Below are 12,962 nucleotides of genomic sequence, written 5' to 3'. Positions count from 1 at the left end.
ATTTATAGATATTACTTTTTAATACCCAGAATAAATATTATATTGTTCGTTTTTTAATTTAAGTTTGTAAGTGTGTTGCGCACAATTAGATATATTATGTTTTTTGTAAAATGTACAACGTGGGGCAAAAGTCCAGCTACCATTTTGATTTCATATAACTTTGTTCAAAGAAAAGATTAGTAAGTTTGATTTTCCTAAAAAGTTTATTCGATCTTTATATTTTTTCCGTTATGATTGAAAAATTATACCGGCTAAATGGTGACAGCGGTTCGCTATGCCACTTTCGGTTTTTTTAAGGCATTTTTCATGACATTTTGCAATATCTGATGCTGAATTTCATCATTTTCGTGACGAATACTGTCTTGAAGATGTTGAGATATTTGGTTCTCATTCACATAAACTCTTGATTTAAAAAAACCCATAAGAAAAAGTTTGGTGCTGTTAAATCCGGAGATCTACCTAAATCGCCACTTCTCGAATTTAGTCTTCGTGGAACAACGTGACTCAATAATTGAATTGTAGCGGGCTGTGTGAAATAAAAAACCAGATACAACAGATTTCTGTATTACAAAAAATATTGATCCAAAAAAGTGTCAGGCAGAATCATGTTTCGACCTGTCTTCTGATCATTCACCAATAATAGTAACAATTTCTTCAAAAATTACCATCAAAGATAAACCCCCTTCTCTATGCAATAATAGAACTAACTGGCCCTCATTTAGAGAAAACTTAGACCAAAATATCTCTCTAAACTTACCGTTACAAACTGAAATGGATATAGAAATAGCAGCAATAAATCTTACAAAAAATATACAGGAGGCAGCATATTCCGCGACTCCCAATACTGAAACATTTCCAAGAAAAAATACACATATATCATGTACAATACAGAAAAAGATAGCAGAAAAAAGAAAGTTACGACGAAATTGGCAACAGCAAAGGACTGAAGAGAATAAAAGAAAATTTAATAGGGCCATAAAAGAGCTGAGAGATCTAATCCAAATTGAACAAAACCAAGGCATTCAAGAATACCTAGAAAACTTGACATCAACTAAGGCTACAGACTATTCGTTGTGGAAAGCAACAAAAAAGCTTAGGAGATCCCAGCAGCATAACTCACTTATTAAAACAAGCGAAAATAATTGGGCGAGAAGCAATAAAGAGAAGGCCGATATTTTCTCAAAACACTTAAAAAAATGTTTTTAAACCTTTCCAGTCTCAGCTACATAAAGATGACGAAAATAAAATTACTAGCTTTCTAGATTCGCCATTTCAAATGGATTTACCGCACGAGAAATTAACGGTCAAAAAAGTTAAACATACAATAATGAGAGAGATTAATATTTAAAAAGCTCCTGGTTATGACTTAATTACTGGCAAAATTTTAAAAGAACTATCAGATAAGGTTATAAAACTATTAACATATATATTTAATGCTATGCTACGAATTAATTACTTCCCTAGTATCTGGAAAGTAGCTAGAATATTAATGATACTTAAACCAGGAAAAATACCAGAAGATGTGACCTCCTACCGACCTATAAGTTTATTACCAATAATCTCGAAAGTTTTCGAGAAATTATACATAAAAAAACTAAACTATATAATAGAAAAAAGAAAAATTATTTTAGAACATCAGTTTGGCTTTCGCAATAAGCATGGGACTATAGAACAAGTGCATAGACTTGTAAACCAAATAAACGCTGACCTAAATGCCAAAAGATATTGTTCGGCTGCTTTCCTAGACATATCTCAGGCTTTTGACAAAGTATGGCATACGGGCTTGCAGGTTAAACTAAAGAAACTTCTCCCTCATCCGGACTATCAGCTACTAAAATCGTATCTCACTGACAGACATTTTATTGTAAATCAAGGCGATGAACATACCGAATTAAATCCCATATATTCAGGAGTTCCGCAAGGTAGTGTACTGGGTCCAGTACTGTATCTTCTGTATACGGCTGATCTGCCCACCACAAAAATAACTACTGTGGCAACATATGCAGACGATACAGCAATCTTAGCATCCCATGAAGATCCAGTCACAGCATCAATAAACCTACAAACCCACCTGGAGCAAATACAATTATGGTTGAAGATATGGCGCATTAAAGCCAATGAATCAAAATCCACGCATATAACGTTTACCCTGCGTAGAAGAACATGTCCACCAGTAAATATCAATCATCGTCAACTTCCCCAAGCAGAGCATGTTAAATATCTTGGTATGCATTTAGATCGACGCCTAACCTGGAAGAAGCACATACTCTCAACTAGGACTACGACTAGGACTAAAATTATATCAAATGTATTGGCTCATTGGGCGCAAATCCAAGTTATCATTAGATAACAAGGTATTGCTGTATGAGTCTATACTCAAGCCCATTTGGACATATGGAATTCAACTATGGGGTACCGCTAGCAAATCTAATATATCCATCATTCAACGGTTCCAAAATAAGGTGTTGCGTGCCATTGTTGATGCTCCGTACTATATTTCAAATAAAGTGATACAACGCGATATTCCTCTAGAACCTATAACGAGTGTAATCCAACGTGTTTGTGTGAAGTACTTCGAAAGAGTGTCAGTGCATCCCAATGTACTCGCTAATCAGCTAAATATGCGACGTGATAGTGAAGTGCGTAGACTAAAACGTTTAACACCACCTGATCTGATTACTGGATATATGTAGAGTTTAGAATAAGCATTAGAATAAGACTAATTAATTAAGATAATATTTTATACAGAAGATTGCTTAATGAAGTGATTTTCTACATGCCATGTATATATAATATAAACAGAAGAAATACTTATTGCCAATAGGGCAGATTGTAGACTCACGAAGAGTAATAAAAAAAACGGGCTGTGTGTGCTGTGGCCCCATCTTGGAGAAACCACATGGCCTCTAGTCTTTACTCTTCCATTTCGGGCGCAAGAACATTTCGAATCATGCCCTAGTATCGTTCAGCACTAACAGTAGCTGCAACACCTTGATCATTTTCAATAAAATAGGGACCTATAATAATGTTTCCAGCATGAATACCATATTATACAGTTGTTTTTAGTGGATGCAATGATGTTTCGTGAATTAATTGACATGACCACTGAGAAGAAAATGAGCTTCATCGCTCATTATCAATTTAGACGAGAAATATTTCAATCAATTTCACCAGGCAGCCTTAATATTGCATTACTGTACTCAACTCGTTGATCAGGATCTCTCGATAGCAATTTTTTGAGTAATTGAATTTTTTCGGGAACATTTTCAAATCAGTTTTCAAAATTCGCCTTAAACCGCGTGATGATGATAACTGGTAACCACATCTCCAAATTGATGCTTCTAGAGACTCTACAACACTGTCGCGCACCAGAGCCACATTTTCAGCGTTACGAGACGTCCGTTGTCTTTCAGAATGAGGCCTGTCTGCTGTCGACCGTACTGTCGAAAATTCGCATGTATGCATACATATGTATAATACAAACAATAAATTGTGTATTAATGTATGTATCAATGTATCAATAATTTTGTGAGGCACTGGACGATTAGGATATTTTTGACGCTTCCGCTGAATGACGCTTTGAATTTCCGCTGAATGGCAATAATTATTTTCAATAAACATTGTCACTATTTCTGCTAGTATATTTATCCATAATAAAATATGGACGCAACCTGTTATTTGAATACAATTATTAAAGGCTTGAATGTAATATAATAATTAGGGATAGTTAGAGAGATAATTAGTTGACAAAAAGTAGTACATTATATATTAATCAATATATGTATCATCGCTTTCTACACCTTTCTCCTATTTTTGTGGTAATATGACTATAACGTATCGAAAGAACTACGTTGATTGCGCAGTCGCTTAGGCGCGGAGTTAGGAATAATCCGTTCCCATGTCTTAACGTAGCAAATTCACTTTTCATCGTCAGCTACAATGCACTACTTCGTATGTTAACCATTTTATCTTGTTTTGGATATTTTCTATCGCATGTAAACATCTGGAAATAGTTGGATTGAGACTTTGTCTTCTAATTATGTTTTATTTCTTACTGTAACTTACATGTCCTAACATTAAGGATCTGGCAAAATTTTGAGCTGTATGAGAAAGTGATAATTAATCAATTTACAGGTAATTCTCAACCAAACATCTTGTTAAATTCCAAAAATAATACATTGATTTTTATACCGGCATTTTCCTGAATCGATAAGAGCTGATAAGATACTACGTATAGTAAACAGAAATCCATTATTTTGCATGGATTTGATTTTATTTGACACGTTTAGAATGATATGATTTAATTTAAATATGTACCATTTTGTTTGATAAGTTGTTGACATATCGTAAACATATCGATGATAATTCCATTATTTCTCTAACTAGAAGTTCTTGCTCATATTATCAAAAAATTGAGGAAAATACAAGTAGATATGCCACAAGGAAGTGTTTATCAGCTGTAACAAAAAAAGTGAAAGCTGAAATGAATCAGAAATTAATAGCACTGAAATTTACAGAGAAATCTTAATAAACTTTAGTACAATGATAAACTAACATATGTGTCCAGAACTATATCAATTACTATCAGTCCTTAAGCAAGAACAATTTTGCTTCACTGTTATCTGTTCATCAGACATCAAATTAAATCAAAATCTGCTTTCAAAATTCTAAATATCTTGTAAAAAAGAGGACAGACAATACTTGTTATTCTCGAATGTTGTTGATCTATTTTGGGATGAAATTTTTGCATATATCGAGGTTTTCCTGCACAGCTGTATATATCTTAAGATAAAGGGGACACATTAATTTGTTCTTTTTACAAAAAATTTAAAATTTAATTTTACGGGATCATACTATTCTTAATCGTTTTTTAATCCAAATTTGCCGTATCTCTTTAATAGTTCCAACTTTACGGAAATAACCGAAAGTAAAAATAAAATCTTAAATAATACTGCTTCATATTAAATAGCCTTGTTTAACAAAGTTTTAACACATTCAATTTTTAGTTTCGAATGTGTTATTAAGTAATATGTCGTTCTATTCAAAAGTGCCGGTCGCCATTCTGCTGTACAACGTTGCCAGATTTTGATTTTAATAATTACTGGTCCGTAGATTTACTTACTACAGAAACAGAACCGTATTAGAGCCGGTTTGATTAACGCAGTAGTAAAGGCGACAGGACGTTCCTCCTATTACTGCGATAGTCGCGGGTTTGCCAGTAACCAGGCTGGGTAGACCGAATGTCTTCTGAGATGAAAAGGGAGGTGAAATTTTCGCTAATCTTATTAATATGTAGATCATTTGACTTGGTGGGTTGCACTATAAGTTTAAAATAAAATATTTTTAACAAAAAAATTGAACCGACTTCAAAAAATAAATAAGGAACTCGCTAAAAAATAGAAATTAAGCAAACTTAGATTTCTAACATACAAAAAAACGTTTTAAAATAAAATGTGTTCATGATAATCGTTGTAACAACTAAATAAAAGTAAACAAAAACCTTATTTAACATATCTACTACACTTATTTTATATTCTACTACATACACACAATTTAGCACAATTTTAACTACTACCAACTCATTAGTTTGAACTTACTGCAAGCAACAAATTAGATTTTTTTTGTTCGAAATTTAATTTTGTGTATATATCACAAAATGATATTATTATTTTTGTATTGTTTAGGCTCGTAGAATATACAGCCCAACATAGAAGCTCCTCCTTTATAAGGTCGGTTAATAAAGATATATTATGACATATATTTTCAAGAAATTGAGAACAATGCAATGCCACCGTGTAGTAATACAAAGACTGTTAAAAATTCTTAGCGAGTTTGCCTCAAGGTCAAGATCATATTCATTATTATCTGCTTCATTATGTATGGTTTTTCAATTTATTTAATTTCGATTGTTGTTTTAGGTGAACTGCATGACGAACCGGAATACCAAGGACCAATAAAAAATAGGTCATGCACCGATATTATTTGCCTGCTGTTGTTCTTGGCGTTTCTTGTAGCATGGGTGGGTCTGGGAGTGTGGGGTAAGAGAGATGGCCGTATTAATTTAAGATATACGCATTTATTAAAAAATTTCTTTCAGCTATACAGAGAGGTGACTTGAAATTACTAGCGGTACCCACCGATTCAAATGGTTTGCGATGTGGTATCGATGAAGAAGTCAAAAATAAATCCTATCTTTTCTTTTTCGATATCTCAAAATGTTTCTCTATAGCAACTCCGTTTTCCGGATGTGATACTCCTCAGGTTAGTATGTTGAATTAACTTTTTTAGTTTCTTTCTTATTTTAGGGAAAATTAGTTTTTTTTATTCAACATAATTCCCTGCAAGGGTGATACACTGATTATAGCGACCCTCCAACTTTTATACCATTTTTGTAGTACGATTTGTCCTTTGTTACAAACTAAGCCTCAGTTTCGCCGATCACACTCTGACGATCTTCATTCGACGAAAATTTCTTCCCAGCGAGCATTCTTTTGAGATTTGGAAACAGGAAATAGTCGCCGGGGGCTAGATCTGGAGAATACGCTGGACGAGGAAGCAATTCGAAGCCCAATTCATGAATTTTTGATACGATTAATTGTCTTGGTGAAGCAGCACTTTCTTTTTCTTCTAATATAGCCGTTTTCCGGCAATTTCGTCCTTCAACCGGCCCAATAACGCTATGTAATAGACGCTGTTGGTGGTCCTTCATTTTTCATGGTAGTCAATGAAAATTATTTCTTGCGCATCCCAAAATACATACACCATAACCTTGCGAGCCTTGCGACTGTTGCGTTTCCCCACGCTTTGGAGTGGGTTCATCGTGTGCAGTTCACTCGTATGACTGTCGATTGGACTTCGGAGTGAAATAATGGAGCATGTTTCATCCATGGTCACATATCGATGCAAAAACTCGGGTTTATTACGCTTGATCATCTTCAAACACTGATCTGAATCATCAACTCGTCGTTGTTTTTTGGTCAAAAGTGAGGTCGCACCACTTTGCACATAGCTTTCTCATACCAAAATATTCGTAAATGATATGATGTACACGTTCAGTTGATATCTTCAGAGTGTCTAGTATTTCATTCAATTTCAATTCAGGGCTATACAACATCATTTTGTAGTTTTTTAAAATGTTTTCGTCGGTAACAACCTCTTTTGGGCTTCCAATGCATTCACCGTCTTCGGTGCTCATTTCACCACGTCTAAACTTAGCATACCAATCCTTGATGGTTGATTTTCCTGGGTCAGTGTTCAAAAATTCGGCATCAAGCCAAGCTTTTGCTTCAACTGCATTTTTCCCCTTCAAAAAGCAATATTTTATCAACATGCGAAATTCTTTTTTATCCATTTTATTCAAAATAACAAAAGTTGCTTCACTCAATATGCTATAATTCACAAACTAATGATCTGACAGCTGTCATATTTTTAAAAGCATCTTTTGAGGGTTAGGGCTAACTAAAAAACATATGGATTTAATTCTAATTATAACCATCTATGTGTCAGGCCGGGGACTTTTCAATTGACTTGTTAAATAAATTACTGTTTGTTGTTTGTAAATAAATATTTTCTCATTTTATCATTAGAAATACTGTTAGTATTTTGTTTATTTGTCAGACCTTCTTTTCCCCACCCATATTTATTGTTAGTTTTGTTCTTATTTTATTTCTTTTTGTAAAAACTGTTTCTTTACAATTTCGGACTTCAAACGCTCCAATAACACTATATAATATTTACTGCTGATGGTATATCCCTTTCCAAGATGGTTGATGAATATTACACTAGTCGCATCCCAAAATACCGAGGCAATAACCTTTTCTAGTCAATTGTTGTGCTTTCGGGCGCTTTGGACATGGTTTACCAGTTGCTGTTCATTCAGGTGACCATTATTTTGATTCCAAAGTGCTGTGATGGATCCATGTTTCATTCATTGTCATATATCGATCAATACGTTCTTGTTTTTGGTCAACAGTGTGTAAACGCGGCACCCACTTTGAACGGAGCTTTCTCATAGTCAAATGCTCATGCATTATAAAACCAACACGTTCTTTTAATATCATTACGATGTTAGCTGACACACGAAACTTAATTTTTCGATCATTCAAGAGTATTTTGTGGAGTGTTACCACCTCATTTGTACATCTACTGCATTCTGCATCAAGGGTGTCCCAATGACCACGTTTAAAGCCAACACTTTCTTGTTGTTTCTGATGAAGCGGAGTCTTTATAACACTTTTCAAGCCATTGCTTCACTTGAACGGTATTTTTTCCCATAAAGAAGCAGTGTAAAATTAAAACACCAAATCGTTTTTTATCCATTATATTGAAAATAAAACTAGTGTCACTCTTAGCACATTAACTCACAAACTTGTGAGTAGAATATCATGAAATTTTAACAGCTCTCTATTGAAAATTAGTACTAACTGAAAGAGGGATGTATGCAATAGAACTAGCGCCAGCTATATGTTAGGCCTGGAACTTTTAGCCCATGTGTTATCTATATAATATTCTCCTATCTTCTCACAATTTACTATTTGCATTACTATATTGTTTTTACTTCTTTCGTCTTATTTTCTCTTGGATTTTTGATTTTGTCAGATTGTTGCGAAATTTTTATTTCATTTTAATAATCTGTAGGTATTAGGTTAACATGGCGTACGTACATGAACGTACTGGTGATTTTAGTCGTGCAATAAAATCTCAAATAATGTCTTGAATATCTTAAAACTCGTGGGATTTCATTGCATTTGAATAGCATCGGTTACTTTTTGAGTAATGTTATTAATGTAAATATATTTTCTAGATATGCGTATCAAGTTGCCCAAAGACTACTTATATTGAAGGAAAAAATGACATATCAGAGGCGGAACCATTTTGCAACCCCAAAGATAAAACTGAATGCCCCAAATGGTTTGTTAATAGCGAGCCTGGTAAGCGTAATAAAATTACATTTCGTATACTTGTACATTAATAACAATATAATTATGAATTACATTTTTCTTTTTAGAAATAGTTGAAATTTATATTTTAAATAATTAACATTCACAGAATATTAGAGCAATTTTATCAACTCAATTGTAGTGCAATATCTCGCAGACAATTTAGTTTATTATTAAATATTTTAGTGTACAGTACCATACGTTTATTTATACCCATTTGTCTATTTTGTTACTATGGTATTTAAACTTTTTTTGACGAATTTACATTATTATTTTATTAAGTATTTTCAATTGATTATAAAAATGATGATTGAAATTTCAGCTCTTCAGCATAAACCTAATATTATTTAAACCTTGTGGACATCAATCCTTATAACAAATTTAACATCTGCTTAAGCTAAAAGAAAACAATTGCAATCATCATTTCATCTGTTTAAGGGATGGTGCTACCTTGGTTACCTTGTAATTAAACTTAATAGGTCTAAATAACATTTTGAGGATTTAATATATATGTTTTTGGGTATTCGTGTCATTAAATAAATATGAATTTCAGTAGGGTACCGTGGCACATTAGCGATATTTTGAAAATTAAATTGTTAATTTGAATATTTAGTATGTACAGTGGGTGGCCAAATTATTTGCGTCTTCTTGGAGTTCAGAGTGATGATACCATTTTCTGACGAGAGTCTCAATTAACGATTGATGGTCACACTTTTAGGTTTATGAATCATGCATAAGTATGTAACAGGTCAATTGAAAAGTCCCCGGCGTGAGATATGGGTGGCGCTACTAGAATTAAATCCAGATGTTTTTCAATTAGCCCTCACCTTCAAAAGATGCTTGTAAAAATTTGACAGCTGTCGGAATCTTAGTTTAAGAATTATAGCATTTTGAGTGAAGCAACGTTTGTTGTTGTGAAAAAAATGGACAAAAAGGAATTTGGCGTGTTGATAAGATATTGCTATTTGAAGGGAGTATGCTAAGTTCAGACGTGGTGAAATGAGCACCGAAGACGGTGAACGTAGTGGACGCCCAAAAGCGGTTCTTACCGACGAACACATTTAAAAAATCCACAAAATTGTTTTAAATGACCATAAATTGAATGAAATAGCAGACACTCTAAATATATCAACTGAACGTGTACATCATATTATTCACGAATATTTGGGTATGAGAAAGCTCGGTGCAAAGTGTGTGCCGCACGAGCTCACATTTGACCAAAAATAACGACGAGTTGATGATTCAGAGCAGTGTTTGTAAGATGATCAAGCGTAATAAACCTTATGTTTTGCGTCGATATGTCACAATGGATGAAACATGGCTCTATCATTTCACTCCAAAGTCCAATAGACAGTCATCCGAGTGGACTGCACACAATGAACCCGCTCTAAAGCGTCGGAAAACGTAACAGTCGTCTGTAAAGGTAATGGCGTCTGTATTTTGGAATGCGCATGGAATAATTTTCAATGACTACCTTGAAAAGGACGGAATCGCCGAAAAACGGCCGCCTTCGAAAAGAAAAAGAAAGTGCTGCTTCACCAAGACAATGCACCGTGTCGAAAATCTATGAATTGGACTTCAAATTGCTTCCTCATTCACCGTATTCTCCAGATCTGGCCCTCAAAGACTATTTATTGTTCTCGGATCCCAAAAGTATGCTCGCTGGGAAGATATTTTCGTCGAAGGAATCGACGACACTGGGACCAATTTTGAAGCAAAGAACAAATTGTACTACAAAAATGGTATCGAAAAGTTGGAGGGTCGCTATAATCAGTATATCACCCTTGAAGGGAATTATGTTGAATAAAATAAACTCATTTCGACAGAAAAATGTGTTTCACTATGATTGACCGTGGACTTTTCATTTCGATAGACGACAGACTTTGAAACTCCAGCAACAGCTGCTATCTCTTTCTGGGACTGTGTGGAGGGCAGTAACGACGTTTGTATCTCTGTATCTGTTCGTAGGCAAAACATACCAAAAGTAAACTAACTCTAAACTTTTAAAATTAAGTACCAATTTTATAATGTTTAAGAAATATATATCGGCCAAAAATATCGATATTTTTTGAAAAAAATATCAATATATGGATATTCTTTCGGCATCTCTAACCAAAAGTGTTATTGTACGGCGCATATATTGATGTGATTGTTTTAGACACAAAAGTATTGAAAGTAAAATATTTAGACAATATAACAACAATACTGCAAATCGCGTATCCTGCGTTGCCACTTCACAAAACCAACAATAATGATACCACTATCTATTTTACATACTTTTACATCTATTTTACATGTAAATTACATAAATACGAGCACTGTCCTTAATAATTTGGCCATCAAATGTATGTTTTAATATATATAAATAAATAAACATTTTAATAAATATAAGTTAAACATATTTTTTTGGTTGAAATTTTTGAAAAATTTATAAAGACCACAAAGCAAACAACCTACAGTATATTCAAAGTTATTTTGTACATATATCATCTAAATTTGTGACGTCAAAACGTCAAATGTTTGTCTTTAACTAAAATAAAATGAGTAGGATAATATTGTCTGATTCTGAAACGAATTTACAAATTGGGACAGGCGATATATTAAACATCTTGATGACGTGTGTACAAAAGAACTTCGGATGAACTAAGAATTTGTCATAGAAAACTGTGAATTCACCATGAAGACATGTCTCCTTCATCGTTGTTGATCTACCTACCTTAATTTTGTGCATATCTTAAAAGTGCATAATTACTAGTAAAATTTTATTACAGCTAAACTTTATAAACAGCAAACCATAAAAACATTTTTCACACACTCACAAATAGACAACAGTTTTGAAGTAAATTTTTTACAATTAAGCCAAGGTAGTGTTAAGTTCATAATATTAAACCGATTTAATATAGTTATAAGGAGGTGTCTCTATAATGTGGCCTACATAAAACAAGTGAAGACGAACGTCGATGAAAATCTACTAGAAGTGGAAACTTTTATGAACCCGGCCCATCTTTGGATGACGCTACTGTTTCACCAGGGACTCAGTAAAATCACTAACGACGAAAAGGCTCATCAGGTTACTGTCTGAATCTTTAACAGGTTTTGGTCTCTAGTATATTTGGTATCAGCTTGATATTAATACTAGTTATAATAGAAAGCGTATTTATTTATTTGATGGTTTGTATATATTGATTTCCATATTTCTCTAGAATGTTGCACCTTAATTTATTAGTTAAATAAGAAATGATGAATATTGGCATGTAACAATATCATAATTTAGGGATTGGTTAGTAGAAGGTAAACTTGCACTTCTAGCTAATGTAGGTACTGAGATTTGGTCTCAAACCATGGATATATTCTTATAAGCCCGAAAGTAAGCAGCAGTCGACTATATGGGTATTCCAAGATGAACCAAATCCAACAAAAGATGTTCGCGCACGAAGCACTTCGAAGAAAATGGTGGCCGTTTCTTCGGGAAAACTGGTCATCTTGCAACAGTGCCTCTAGAGGATCGTAGAACAGTAAATTACGAGTGGTACACAACCATTTATTTGCCAAAAGTATTCGGTGAAATAAGTAAAAACAAACAAGAGACGCCAGATTGTTCTTCATCATGACAATGTAAGTTCTCACACATCGGCTCAAACAAGAGAATATTTGAGCACTCAAAACATCGAATTGATGGGTCATCTGCCATACAGCCCGGATTTGGCGCTCAATGACTTTTTTTGTTACCATCGGCAAATAATAAACTACGTGGTCAACGATTTTTATAGCCCGAAGAAGTTTTGAAGCGTTCAAAAATCATGTTTTGAAGATACCTCATTCAGAACGAATAAATGCTTATAAAATTGGTTTAAGCATATGCAAAAGTGTATCGATTATCGTGGCGAGTACTTTGAAAAAAGTTTTTTTCCTATTCCCGAAATATAAATAATGACCGTCGTATCAGAAAACGCGCCTGTTTATTACCACTTGTTCAGATAGATAGAGCGTGGCTTGGCTGGTGCAAGGTTTCTAAATGCTGAA

At 33.8% G+C, this 12,962-nt stretch overlaps 1 protein-coding gene across 7 annotated transcripts in view; it reads left to right on the top strand.

Moving 5' to 3' along the window:
- Ctl2 (Choline transporter-like 2) overlaps positions 1–12,962 on the top strand; it is a 60,078-nt gene that overhangs the window by 34,568 nt on the left and 12,548 nt on the right. For 5 of the 7 annotated variants that reach the window (XM_076418317.1, XM_076418316.1, XM_076418315.1 and 2 more), the window contains 4 exons: positions 5,919–6,038; positions 6,098–6,261; positions 8,804–8,930; positions 11,843–12,009. In XM_076418317.1, the coding sequence (XP_076274432.1) occupies positions 5,919–6,038; positions 6,098–6,261; positions 8,804–8,930; positions 11,843–12,009 (578 nt within the window). The remainder of the gene's footprint in view (positions 1–5,918; positions 6,039–6,097; positions 6,262–8,803; positions 8,931–11,842; positions 12,010–12,962) is intronic. The other 2 variants (XM_076418319.1, XM_076418318.1) reach the window with 1 other exon arrangement.

The sequence above is a fragment of the Rhynchophorus ferrugineus genome, unplaced genomic scaffold (genome assembly GCF_030347505.1).
Source record: "Rhynchophorus ferrugineus isolate W39M unplaced genomic scaffold, kcgeb_rfMv2 rfM11, whole genome shotgun sequence".
In the NCBI taxonomy this organism is placed as follows: domain Eukaryota; kingdom Metazoa; phylum Arthropoda; class Insecta; order Coleoptera; family Curculionidae; genus Rhynchophorus; species Rhynchophorus ferrugineus.
This window is presented reverse-complemented; position numbering and strand designations above follow the sequence as displayed.